We start from the raw sequence: 14,067 nt of genomic DNA, 5'->3' as shown, positions 1-14,067 counted from the left end.
GGATATGTCGTACCCCATCGATCTGGTTCTTCAAAAAGTCCTAATGAACTGTTTCCAGTCTTGAAATTGTCCTATCACGTTTAAACAGTAATACTTATGATTTTTTTTCTGGTAATAAACCACCGTATGCTGGGATAATTAATTGTATTATTCATTGCATAATTAATAATATTTTGTATAATATTTGGGAAACTGTAGCCAGGGACAGATAGAATTAAAAAAAACCAAAGCTAACTGCTGTAAACATTTTGACATGTTTCATTTGATTTTTATTTCTGCATATACATTTTAAACATTCACGTCCTCTCAGAATACAATATTGTCTGTAAGAAACATCTTTTTATGTCAATACAGTGCTCTGTGTGTATATTTTTGAAAAGATTTTATTTCTGGGGGCGCCTGGGCGGCTCAGTTGGTTGAGCATCCGACTTTGGCTCAGGTCATGATCTCGTGGTTCATGAGTTCGAGCCCTGCATCAGGCTCTGCACTGACAGCTCGGAGCTCAGAGCCTGGAGCCTGCTGTGGATTCTGTGTCTCTCTCTCTCTCTGGCCCTTCCCCACTCACGCTGTGTCTCTTTTGCTCTCAAAAATAAATAAACATTAAAAAATGTAAAAAAAAAAAAAGATTTTATTTTTAAGTAATCGCTACACCCAAAGTGGGACTCAAACCTCCAACCCCAAGATCGAGAGTCGCATGCTTCACCCACTGAGACAGTCAGGGGCTCCTGTATGTATTGTTTTTAATGGCCTGTAACAGCCCTCTAGTGGGTAAACTGTGCTTCACAGAACCACTGTGGGAGGGCCAGCTCGGAGACTGTCCCTAACGGTGACTTGAATTTGTTAAGAAACAGTTCTCCAAAACCACGGAGGCCTGCTGTAAACTTTTACAGGCATCCTGCCTGCCTCGCTCAGCTGACACATTCTTTTCTCATTTTCTTATACTCTCCTCAGTTTTCAAAACAGGCTTTGCAGTGGAACATGTTGGCCTTTTGCTTTGGGAGCCAGGAGCAGTGGGCTCGATGGCCCCAAAGAGGGCTGGGATGGCAGCGCTTTCAAGAAGGCTCTCGGACAGTCCCCGCATTACAGGCTCCACACATGCTGCTTGGTGTTCCTCTGGTTCATAAGCCCACAGGCACCGGCACTGAGGTTCTCTGCCCCTGGGCCACCCCAGACCCAGAGCTGAGCCTGCAGGCCCCAGAGAGGATATGGGTTTATTGAGACGGCTTGCAGAGACCAGTGGCAGGGCGGCAGGCAGCCTGAGTGGCATCGTGGGTGGACACAGGCTTGTTGAGGCTGTTTCCATGGAGTGGCCACAGGAATACAGTGGAGGCCAGCCTGGCAGGTGCAAGCCCGAGGTGAGCGTGTGGCCATTGGCTTTTGTAGGCTGAGGCCCAAGGGGGATTTGGGTGGGGGAGGCTGATGCTTCCCAAAGCATATGGAAGGGAGGGACTGGAAGGGTACCAGTTGAGTAGGTATTTAATCAGTCCTTGGATAGATGGACAAGTAAACAATGGATGGAGAGGGTTTTGCTGGGTGGGAGACAAAGGAAGGGCCTTTGTCACTTGCCACTTGTGTTTAGCTCAGAGTGGGTAAAGGTTTCCATTTCTAAATTGCCTCCATCCTGTCAAATTAACCTCCGTGTAACAGTTCTTTTGGTGAATATTGTGCTAGTTAATTGTTAGGTCATTTCCCGTGCCCTTACCAGGATGACAGAACAAAATGGTGATTTCATTTTTTTTTTTTTTTTTCAGATTAAACTGGAAGCTTCGTCTGTTTGCTTTTGCACCATGTACCGTGACGAACCTCAACATAAAATATTAGCCTTGGTTAATCCCCAGGACACAAAGACAGGTTGGTGGTTATTAATGGATTGAGCAAGAATTCTGATTGAATTGCTTTTGCAGCTAATGGAATTAAATACATGGAATGGTGGTTGTACTCTTAGGCTGGACCTAGAAGAATATCAAGGCAGAAGTGATTGATTTTCAGCCTTTAGAGATCTGATAGTGCATTATTTTTGTTTATTGACACACATATTGGCTTTTGTATTAAGACACTAGACACCTTCGGAGAGCCTGGGCGGCTCAGTCGGTTAAGCGCCTGACTTCGGGTCAGGTCAAATCTCACGGTTTGTGGGTTCGAGCCCCGCATCGGGCTCTGTGTTGACAGCTCAGAGCCTAGAGCCTGTTTTGGATTCTGTGTCTCCCTTTCTCTCTCTCTGCCCCTCCCTGGCTCTCACTCTCTCTCTCTCAAAAATAAATAAACGTGAAAAAAAAAAAGACACTAGACACCCTCGTACCCACGATGACTGTGTTCCGAGCTGCCTTTGAGGGTAGTACTTGATGTTGTTGTTAATAACATGTACGGGTTGTGTGCAGAGGGCAGAGCCCTTTTGTTGGAGTGTCCCCACAGTCCTACGAAGCACAGGGACTATTCTTATCCCCCATGTACAAATGAGGCCTCTGATGGTCAAGTAATTTGCCTTGGGCCACACAGCTAGTGCATTGCAGGGGAGTTTTGCAAGGTGATGATTGGGTGGGGTTTTGTTTCTGGTGAGGAAGTTTATTTAATCTGTTACTCATTTATTCTTCCTCTGCATTATGAAGAGACCATTTGTGACCGATTTCAGCTCCCTGGAGTGAGTGCTGAGTTGCATATGGGGTAGGGATCTGGGCTGTTGGTAGCGGGTGGCAGGAGGTGGCTAGGGGAGAAGGTTCCCAGCCCATCTTTCCACCTGGGGCCCAGGGCACAGGTGAAAACACCTTTGAAGTCTCTGACTTCAAGGGGGCCCCAATTTAAGTTCCATTCTATAAAAACTTTTTTTAAATGTTTATTTTATTGCTGAGATACACAGAGCATGAGCAGGACAGGGGCAGAGAGGGAGAGGGAGACACAGAATCTGAAGCAGGCTCCAGGCTCTGAACTGTCAGGGCAGAGCCCTGCGTGGAGCTCTAACCCACAAACCGTGAGATCATGACCTGAGCCGAAGTCAGAAGCTTAACCGACTGAGCCACCCAGGTGCCCCAGTTTCCTTTCTATTTTGGAAATTTTCTCCTTGATTATACTTTTCTGTGTTTTATGGATGTGTTTTTCGGTGACCATGTATTATTTTCCTAATAAGAAATTAAAAAAGACCAAACCAACCCTTTATCAGTCAGCCCCCTGTAAACGACGTGTTATCTGGTGAAAGTTTGGGGTTACAGATCTTTAACTACAGTTTGCAGAGGGGGCTTTCTTCAGCTCTCCAGCCCCCCTGGAGAAAGACCTTTGCTTTTCACCCTGCGTACCCAGCGTTTGTACTCAGAGGACACTCTGCTTGATTGGTGTCACAAAGCCCAAGGTGATATCCTGGACTGGAGAAAGTTATTCAGCCCAGAGACTGTTGTTTCTGCTTCTTTTCTTGTTCATCTGGAGACACAAGTGTTCTTAGCTAGCTCTCTGTGGGAGTTTTTAGCATGTTGGCAAAGCCTCTTCATTGGTCCAAGGCTGAGAGTGGCTGCTGTGTGTGAGAGCTTTCTGGTTCAGGTTCAGGACTCCTTCCATTTCTGTCCAACAAAGCCTTGGTTGCCATGAACAAAGGGGCTATGAGAACCCCAGGCCTTCGGCATTGCCTTGAATTTGGGACTCTACCACCAGGTTAGCGAAAGTAACAAGATGTGCCCACAGGCACTCTTCGGTGAACAGATTGTCAACAAAACTCAAAATATCACTTGCCGATTTTAAGCAAACGTCCAAATATCAGCAGCGCTCCCCCCCCCCCACCTTTCTTCGGCATTTAACAATATCCTGGTTATAGGTCTTTAACTATAATTTGCATAATGTAAACATGTGACTGACTCATAAATCTGTTTCCTATTTATACTGTACTTAATTTTTTGGTTGTTTTCAAGAATGTATTATAATAAATATTCATAAGCTATGAGAAATCTCACTCTGGACCTTTCCTTATATACAATAGCGCTTTAAATAAAGTTTTCAAATGTTTTCCTACTGGCTGGGGCTCTGTGGTGCTTGCTGAAATTTTGCACGAGTTCCAGAAAGTGCGCAGGTGTTATGCGTACCTCACACTCTTAAATCTAGTATTTTGAAACCGACACGAGTGCATGAACGCACCTCCTGTAGCTGGTTTGAACTCGGAAGCAGCGGATGCTGTCGTAGACCCTCTTCCCAGCTCTGACCCGCTTGTCACATCACCCCCATGCCTGGTTGTGACCGTTGTGTCCCTGGTTCCTTTGTAATTCTGTATGGACAGTTACATCGGTGAAGGCCATGTGTGTGTTTGGGTGGACACTAAAGGGATCTGAAGCTGTTTGATAAGCCCCATGTAGGAGTTAATCGTTGAGAAGCTGGTTGAGTCCATCACAGCAATTCTTGATAACCCTGTGAGCAAATGGCAAACATCCTGGAGTTCTGAATTCCCGGGGGACAAGCAGTTAACGTGCATGACAGGCTGGTGTTGGGATGTAAGTCATGAAGCTCTCCAGCTTCTTCCTCAAAGACGCTGGAGATGCACTTTCCAGAAAGGTGGTTTGAGAAGCACGTGCCTTCGTCCCTGTGGGGTTCACTCTTCACTGTTTCTCTGATCAGAGGCCAGCCGGTCACCAACGCTGCTGAGGACCCCCATTCCTTAGTTGCCTCTCAAGGGCCTTATCTTTCATTTCTTTCCCCTTGTTTTATTATTCCTTCTATTTTTAAATTCTTAACTGATGTCAAGCGTTTACAGAGATGAAAAAATAACTCCTTATCAAAAAAAGCTGTGGTCTTTTTCTTTTCTCCTGCATTCAATCAAAACTGCTTACCCTAGCATTCCAGATTCCCACCAGCTGATGGCCCTTGGCCTTTCCCATTTCCTCCTGTGATTTGCAGGGAAGCATAGGATGAACCCGGACGATGGTGTCAGAGACGACTAATTTGGCATCCTGGCTCTGCCAACCTCCTGGGCGACCCAGAGAAGTGATTTGACCCGAGCTCATTTGTCATTTGCAAACTGGGATGCCTCACTTCACAGGGTGGTGGTGAGCATGAAGTGATTTGTGGCAGAAAAGCTGATGACGCTCTGGACCGTCCAGGGCCAAGAGTAGGCGTGATGCCCGTCGTGTTTTTCCGTCACGGCGCCCTTGGCTCTTGCACGTGAGCCCACGTGGGGCTTGCTCTTCCTCCGTCTTCGAGTGTTGTGTGATAGAAGCAGGGGATTTTAGAGCGGGAGGCATTCTCGCCAAGTGCTGGCCACGCTTTGGCAGCTGCGTGACCTCCGGATGAATTCTGCCTGCACACCTCATGGATAGGCAGGCAGTACCACACTAGGCCAGGTTAGCCTGTGTTTGAACAAACCTAATTGTAAGAGAGTTGTTTTCCGTCTACTGATCCCAGACCGCCTCACGGGATAAGTGTCATCTAGTCCGTCCAAAAGCAACCAATGATCAAGGATGTGCCCGGGAGGACGTGTCTCTGCGCCACCCAGGGAAAAAGACACAGATGGCGGTTTTCATCCTCAGAAAGCACAGTGAGCCCCGGCATTGCAGTGGGGCTGCTGGACAGCAGACGTGACCTGGGACTGCGGTAATGGAAGGGTAATATCCCGGTGCAATTACAGATTTGTTCTCTTTGGTGCTGCTGAGACCGCATATGAAGCAAACTGGCACTCGTCCATGGAGAACAACCGGGGTGATGAGAGGGCTTGAAACCATTTGAACAAGGCTTGAAGAGACTAGGGCTGTTCAGCTTTGGAGGAGGGATGCAGGGGTCCAGAAGCTCATGATTGCAGGGCTGTGTAGATCATTAGGTCCGGTATTTTCCAAGGAGATTTTGGGGGGGAGTGCGGTTGAATTTCAGGAGAGAAAAGGATGGATGATCTTTTGAATTTTATTTCAATCCTAAATATATCAAGGAAAAAGTTTGCAATTCCTACTAATATGCCTTTGATACTTATCTATCACTTATTAATCTAAAAAAAAAAAAAAGAAGAAAGGAAAATATGTCTCCCAGCTGAGAGCCCATAGCTAGAATCGAAAGATTTGTCTAAGGTTTATTTAAAAAAAATTTTTTTTAGGGGCGCCTGGGTGGCTCAGTTGGTTGGGCATCTGACTTCGGCTCAGGTCACGATCTCGCGGTCCGTGAGTTTGAGCCCCGCATGGGGCTCTGTGCTGACAGCTCAGAGCCTGGAGCCTGCTTCAGATTCTGTGTCTCCCTCTCTCTGCCCCTCCTCCACTCATGCTCTGTCTCTCTCTCTCTGTCAAAAATAAACTTAAAAAAAATGAAAAAAAATCTTTTTATTTATCTTTGAGAGAGAGACAGAGTCAGAGTATGAGCAGGGGAGGGGCAGAGAGAGGGGGAGGTACAAAATTTGCAGCAGGCTCCAGGCTCTGAGCCATCAGCACAGAGCCCGATGCGGGGCTTGAACCCACGGACCTTGAGATCATGACCTGAGCCAAAGTCGGACACTTAGCCGACTGAGCCATCCAGATGCCCCTAAAGTTTATTTTTTAAAACAGCAAATGATGCCTCTTTTGTGGCAGGGCTAATAAAGTTGGTATGTAACTCTGTCAGAATCTTAAGGGTGGTGTCTGGGGAGCACTGGGCTCTAGTCTGGGGCCTCTGCATCCTGGGATAGACTGTTCTATTCTGGGACACCTCTGAGTATTAGAACATTTCTTCGTAAGGAATCCAAACTGATATGCCCGTACGTCTCCTTCCTGGCCTGGTGCCCCCACTGGGGCCATCCAGGCTTGCAGTTGTAGGCAGGGCTCCTCCACAGGATAGATCTTCCCAGGCGTGGGTCAGCTGCCATGTCTGACACACATTTCTCATTCTTCAGCTGCTCCCCCTGTGACATGGGCTCCAGGGTCATGACATCCTGGATTCTTTTCTGAGTCAGATCTAGGCTTCTCCTGGAACATGGCGTCCAGGGCCCGTATCACGGACGCTGTCGAGGGAAGAACCTGGGTTTTGGAGTCACTTAGACCTGATTTCCAATCCTTGGTCCTTGGTGAGTGGGGTGGCCTGGGTTAAGCTATTTAGCATCTCTGAGCTTCAGTTTCCTGTCTTTTTACTCAGTGGTGTGGCCCGTGGCCCAGCTGTGAGATAGCACCAGGAAGCTTGTTAGAAATAAATGGCTGGAGGTGGAGCAGCTGGGTGGCTCAGTCGGTTAGGCGACAGACCTCAGTTCAGGTCATAATGTCACGGTGTGAGTTCAAACCCCGCTTTGGACTCTGCACTGGTGGTGTGGAGCCTCCTTGGGATTCTCTCTCTCTTTGTCTCTCTCTCTCTGCTCCTCTGCCACTTGCTCATACTCACGCATACTCTCTCTCAAGATAAATAAATAACTTACAAAAAAAAAAAAAAAAGAAATGCAATTACAGTTACTCATCATGCCTCGGCATTTCAGTGGAACCAACCAAAGGTTGACTCACCTCCAGCTGACAGCTCATTACCATGCATGCCTGGCTTCTGGGCTTTTTCAGCACAAACTCATTATTAAAGACATGGCCCTGTCCTCCAAAATTTGTTGATGTTTTGGACCCACAGGAAAGACTACTTTTATTCCCATTATATGTATAAACAGATTTATTGAGACATAATTCACATGTCATACAATTATCCATTAAAACATTTTTTTAAATGTTTATTTTTGAGAGAGAGAGAGAGAGGATGCATGTGAGCAGGGGAGGAACCGAGAGAGAGAGAGAGAAAGAGGAAGACGGGATCTGAAGATGGCTCAGTGCTAATAGCAGACAGCCCCACGTGGGGCTCCAACTCATGAACCTCGAGATCATGACCTGAGCTGAAGTCAGACACTTAACCGACTGACCGCTCAGGCGCCCCATACAACCACCCATTTAAAACCTATAGTTCGATGGTTGTTAGTATATTCGTAGAGTTTTGCATTTACCACCACGCTTGCTTTTCATCATCCCTAAAGGAAGCCAACCTGTCTCCCCTTGTGTGTCACTGTCTTCTGCCCACCTATCCTCCTCAGCCTTAGGCAATCTACTCTGTTTCTATGAATTTGTCTGTTCTGGATGTTTCATATGAATGGAGTCACGGCCTTTTGAGTCTAATTTCTTTCACTTAGCATGATGTTTTCAGGGATCATCCATGTTGTAGATGCTTTAGTACACTTATTTTTATGGTTCCACACTATTCCATTGTATGGATATACTACATTTTATGTATCCATTTATCAGTTGTTGGACATTTGGGTTATTGCCACCATTGGGCTATTATGAATAATGCGGCTGTGGAAATTCACGTACGTGGTTTTGTGTGGATAGATATGCATATGTCTCTTTAAGTCAGCGTTTTTGTTTCCTTCAGATAGATACTCAGAAGTGCAGTTGCTGGATCACATGGTAGTTTTATTTTAAATTTTGTGAGGAACCTCCATACTGCTTTCCATAGGGGCTGCACCAAAGTACGTTCCCACCAATAGTGCGCAAAGGTTTCTTTTTCTCCACATCCTCACCAAAGTCTTTTTGATACTAGCCTTTCTAACAGGTATGAGGTGATGTCTCATTATTATTTTGGCTTGCATTTCCCTGATGGTGAGTAATATTGGACACTTTGTCATGTACCTATTGGCCATGTGTATGACCTCTTTGGAAAAATGTCTACTCATCCTAAGTGTGTTTTGAGACTCAGTTTCCAGTGCGTGGAGGGGGTGTTTTCCCATACAACACCAAGTAATTCTCCATATACCAGCTGGGTGTTACACCATTCAACTCAGGTCTGACACCATCTATCCAGAGGTAGCATCGATCCCAGAGGATAAGGAATTCGATCCTATAAGACTCCCGAGTCCCTTCACATGCCAGTTACAAGCCCGGGCTATTGCTTTTACTTCTGACCAACTGGCTACATATTGGAGGTTCCCATGACCTTGTCTTTGAACTTTCTATGCCAGTTGCACATCTAGATTGTTACCTGTTTTCAGACTGCTATAAAATCAGAGTTTTCTACTTCTTTAGTTTGATTTGTTTGCCAGAGTGGCTCACGGAATTCAGAGAAACATTTCATTTACTAGATTACTGGTTTATATAATAGGATATAACTCAGAACAGCCAGATGGAAGAGTTGTATAGGGTGAGGTATGAGGAATAGGCAAGGAGGTTTCGTGTCCACTCCAGGGATGCCATTCTTCTGTTAACTCCACATACTCACCAGCCTGGAAACTCTTCAAACCCCCTCCTTTATGATATGGACATGATAGTTTAAATCATTGGCCATTGGTAATTGATTCACCCCTTAGCCTCTCTCCTGTTCTCAGAGGTCAAGGTGATGGGATTGAAAGTTTCCATGGCTAATCACATGGCTTGTTCTCCTAAAACCAGTCTCTATCTTTAGAAGCTGCAAAAATCATCTTGTTAACCTAACAAGAGACACCTTTGTCACTTAAGAAATTGTAATGAGCTCCTAAAGGAGCTCTGCCAGAAACAGGGATGAAGATCATCCCCGCCCCGTCTCTCTTTCTCTTCCTTGTTATAAATCACAGTATAACACAGATCCTCTGCCCATTTTGTAATCAGATTATTTGTTTTCTTTTCTATGGAGTTGTAGGAGTTCTTTATGTATTTTGTATACTAACCCTTTACCAAATATATGATTTGCAAATACTTTCTCCTATTTGGTAGGTTGCTTTTTCATTTTGTCGACGGTTTCCTTTGCTGTGCAGAGGCTTTTTAGTTTGATGTAGCCCCACTTGCTTATTTTGCTTTTGTTGCCTTTGCTTTTGGTGTCAGATCCAAAAATCGTTGCCAAGACCAATGTCAAGGAGTCATTGTGGTTTTTAAAGAATCTTATTTATTTTATGTTTATTTTTATTTTTTAGAACCATTGTGGTTTTGATTTGCATTTCCCTCATGACTAATGATGTTGAACATCTTTTCAAGTGTTTACTGGCCATTTTTATGTCTTCTTAGGAAGAATTATCTATTTCAGACTCTTTGTCCATTTTTATATTGGATTATTTGTGTTCTTATTTTTGAGTTGTAAGAATTCTTTATGTATTCTGGACACAAGTCCCTTATTAGGTATATGATTTGCAAAAAATTTTCTCCTCTTCTATGGGTTGTCTTTTTACTTTCCTTTTAGTGTCCTTAGAAGCACAAAAGTTTCAAATTGAAAAGAAAATTTAAATTTATTTATTTTTAGAGAGAGAGAGAGAGCAAGTGGAGAGTGTCAGCGAGAGAGGGGAGAGAGAGAATCTCAAGCAGGCCCCGCACTGTCAGCATAGAGCCTGATGTGGGACTCGCACTCACAAACTGTGAGATCGTGACCTGAGCTGAAATCAAGAGTTGGACGCTTAACCAACTGAGCCACCCGGGCACCCCTAAAATTTTTTGTTATGGTCAGTTTATCTATGTTTTGTTGCTTGTGCTTTTGTGTCATATCTAAGAAGTCTTTGCTTGTTTGAAGAGCAGGTCCTTCCATCCAGTTAGATTAACCCTTCCTTCTGGCTGTTTAGTTAATGTCATTTAGCCTTTGACAGTGTGCATTCTTTTTTTTAAGTTTATTTATTTTATCTTCAAGTAATCTCTCCACCCAATGTGGGGCTTAAACTCATGACCCTGAGATAAGGAGCTGCATGCTCTCCTGACTGAGCCAGCCAGGTGCCCCTGAAGGTGTGCACTTTATTTTTTAATCCAAATCATTTAAAAAATGCTGTTTTTTTTTTTTTATTCATGCAGTTATGATACCACTAAATATACACCCAACCTGTTATTTAGCATATATTTCTGGTTCATCCATAAGGAGATTTAAAGATGTTTTCTGAAATGCATGCCTGAAATTAAGAATGGAGGAAATCTGGCTCGTGAAATTAGGATTACTTATGTTTAGGTATTTTCCGAACACTAGCCTGGCACACTTGTTAGAAAAGGTAAGCGAGGCCAGTTTGTCTTCTTTGGTCTTGGTGAATTCATGCTGATTTTATTTTTTAATTTTTTTTAATGTTTATTTATTTTTAAGAGAGAGACACAGAGCACGAGTAAGGGAGGGGCAGAGACAGGGAGGGAGACACAGAATCCGAAACAGGCTCCAGGCTCTGCACGGTCAGCACAGAGCCCAATGTGGGGCTTGAACTCGGGAACAGTGAGATGACCTAAGCAGAAGTTGGACGCTCAACCGACTGAGCCACCCAGGCGCCCCAATTCATGCTGATTTTAAATCCAGTCTTTCTTTTCTAGGGTCGTTATGGACCATCTTTTATAATTCGTTCTAGACTGTCATGAGGAGGGATAGTTCTGGCTCATTTGTTTGTTTTTTTTTTTTTTTTTTTGGCCCAACCCTGGCCTCCCATACTCTCAGAGATTAAGGGTTACAACTTCAGGATTACATTTGCAGGACTTTCTGGCCCCTGGGACATAAATTCCCTGTGTCTAGAGACTTGAGCTTTTCTGAAAGTAGCTAACGCACCCCTCTTGCCTTTGCACTATTTCCAGTTGCCAACCTTGCTCCTAATTTGGAGCAAGTGAAGATGGTCCTCTGTGACCATTAGAGCATCTGGCTAAGGAATGTTTCTACCTCCAGGTTCTCCCCTTGAGTTTAGGCATAGCTCACTCTATTTTCTTGAATATTTTTGTAGCCTGCCCAAACTTACTCACTGCTGCAGTCTTTCCCATATGACCTTAAAGGATTGTGCTGGGCCTGGGGACCTGTCCTTGGTTATGGGGGTGCCTCTTACCCTCTACACTTGGTCTTTTAACATCTGACCCTCTCTGTTGGAAGGTGTCTCGGCAAGCTCCTGGGCCCCATGTATAGTCTTCCTAGATGATGTCTACCTGTTTTCCATGTTAGGAAACCTGCCAGATTTTTTTTTCAGCACTTTTTCTGACAATTGTCTTTTTGATATATATATATATTTTTCATATAAAACCCAGTGGTCAGATGATCAGAGGAGACGGTGAAGAATACCAGAGGTTGATTAAAAATGGTAATTTATAATTGAGTCAAATGAAAGAGAGTTAATGCTACAGCATTATAGAAGTTTCTGGAATAAGGGGCCTTTTGGGTATTGCTGGGTGGAGGGAGGGGCCAGCCCTGGTTCTTGGCAGGGAGGTGGCAGTCTGGTCAAAATAGGGGGCGGGAGTTCTCCACTGTCTATTTTCTGGGATCGCTGGTTCTCTTTCCTGGCATTTGGGCTCACTGGTGGTCACACAGTGGTCACAGGGGCTGCCCCTCTGCCCTGCAGGGCTGGGGGCTCTGGATCCAAAGGAGCACCTGCAGAGGCACAGGGGACCCAGAAGCTCATCCCGCCGCCCTGCCACTGCCCCCCAGCAGCTTCCCATCTTGCAGTCTGGCCATGACTCACCTGGTCCCTTCTTTGAATATTTTAAAGTTTCCTTTCACAGAACCTTCTCATTATGCTCCGGGCCCTTGGCTGCTGAGAGGCCATGCTGAGGGCAGTTAGATGCCTCGTGATGCTCTGGAGGATGGTGGGCCCTGGGGCTGGAGACAGGGGTCCTGTTTGGTTCTTCAGCTCTTTGCAGAGTGCCTTATGCGTGCCCAGAAGGGAGGATGAGTGGGAGCACAAGCCAACAGATCCTTGGGAGGACGGTTAGAGCCCAGGGGAGGGATGCCTGGTGGGGAGGGCACGGGTTGGGGAAACAGTGGGAAGGACGACACTGGGGGTGGATGGCAGGTACGGGGAGGAGGGGCTGGGAATGGCTCAGCTCTCAGCTGGGCTTGGCGCTGGTGCCTACAGTGCTGGGCAACCGGGAGGGAAAATCACCTTGTGGGTGAGGGGAAGCAGCGCTCGCGTCTGAAGGGGTCTGTGGGAGCTCAGATTGGAGGGTGGGGTCTGGGTGGGGTCCTGGGTGCACCTTCAATGTGGGGCACATCCCTGGTGGCCGTTCATCTCGAGTCATTTCCGGTGGCTCATCTCCGTGGGCGGACCGTCGGCTCTTGGACGGGAGGGCTCTTCCGGGTGGGTGTTGGGCCAGTTCTCGTCGGCTCCCTGTGCAGGGGCGGGTTGGGGGTGGCGGTGGGGGTGGGGGCGGCAAGGCTGACAAACAACGGGATACTTCCGGCGCAGGCAGCCGGAGGAGAGATTGTTTGTGGTCTTTTCACCGCATGTTGACTTCTCTGATTAGAACATCTATCCCCCTAGCTCTCTTCCAGGACGTTTTGTGACCAAGCATAACACTCATCCTTCAAATTGCTGCTAATTTATTTACAGTTTTTGGTGATTGCATGTCATGTGCACCCTGAGAAAAACAAGCAGGGAATCAAAAAATGATGATTTTTTCCTGGAAAAGCATGCCCATTCTAGGCCTGCAGCGACAGCAACGAGCCAAGGCAAACATTCAGATGAAACTGGAACCTGTGTGGAGCCCGCCTTCCCAGTGGCCGTCGCGGGGCCGGGCGGGATTGCGACATGCCAGGCCCCCGTCCAGGCCTTCTGGGGGCCGCGTTTGGGGCAGGTGGGTGGTGGGTCGGGGGTAGGGGGTGGAAGGTGTGCCCCTGAGGTGCCCAGGGAGCTTCAGAATTGGGGAACCCTATCTGGGATGCTCCTCACCCCTGAGTGTGCTGTCTGGATTTTGGAGAGGGGTCAAGGGGGGAAGGCCAGAAGGTGACGGTGGAAGGGTGCTGCGAATTTGTGACTCCCAGAAAGGGAGCTCTTAATCCTGAGTGGGCCTTAAAGGGAGAGGCCTGGCCTCCTGGCGGGTAGGGTGGATGGGGCTTAAACACAGCTCCGTTTCGTGGGATGAACCTGCCGATGTGACTCGATGAAATGGTGGTTTCTGTCTATCCAGTAAAAAGCAAGCTTATATGGCAGGAGGGGGGTGGTTGGGGGAGAGGCTTGTTGGCCTGGTAAAGTCTGAATTTCAGCACGTGGGGAAGTCATTGCAGTTTTTCTGGCTCTGAAGTGTGATGGCCCCGCAGACTCGCGAAGCCAAGTGTAACCAGGGACCCCACCTGGTAACCACCTGGTTACCAGGCACCCCGTTGGTGCAGCCTCCCAGGACTGTGCGGACTTGGGATCCTTATGTTTGAGTCTGTGCTTGCTTTTTGGTGATGCAGAGGGCCCAAGATGGGTCCCTCGCCCCACTTTCCACATTAGTGGAGTCTCAC

The 14,067-nt window shown here is 46.6% G+C and overlaps 1 protein-coding gene and 1 long non-coding RNA gene across 4 annotated transcripts in view; one reads left to right on the top strand and one right to left on the bottom strand.

Annotated features, from left to right (window-relative positions):
- Positions 1 to 14,067, top strand: part of LOC102969546 (protein FAM169B) — an 88,914-nt gene that overhangs the window by 22,714 nt on the left and 52,133 nt on the right. For both annotated transcript variants that reach the window (XM_042988144.1, XM_042988143.1), the window contains exon 3: positions 1,752 to 1,851. In XM_042988144.1, the coding sequence (XP_042844078.1) occupies positions 1,752 to 1,851 (100 nt within the window). The remainder of the gene's footprint in view (positions 1 to 1,751; positions 1,852 to 14,067) is intronic.
- LOC122239397 lies at positions 11,890 to 12,937 on the bottom strand. Of its 2 annotated transcripts, none has more exons than XR_006218443.1 (3): positions 12,816 to 12,937; positions 12,305 to 12,441; positions 11,890 to 12,213 (listed from the first exon to the last, which is right to left on the bottom strand). It is a non-coding gene; the product is annotated as an uncharacterized LOC122239397 (long non-coding RNA). The 2 variants fall into 2 exon arrangements; XR_006218444.1 differs by having other exon boundaries at positions 12,725 to 12,816.

Source organism: Panthera tigris, chromosome B3 (assembly GCF_018350195.1).
Source record: "Panthera tigris isolate Pti1 chromosome B3, P.tigris_Pti1_mat1.1, whole genome shotgun sequence".
NCBI classification, from domain to species: Eukaryota; Metazoa; Chordata; class Mammalia; order Carnivora; family Felidae; genus Panthera; species Panthera tigris.
Note: the sequence above shows the minus strand (reverse complement) of the source record. Positions and strands in the feature narration are given on the sequence as shown.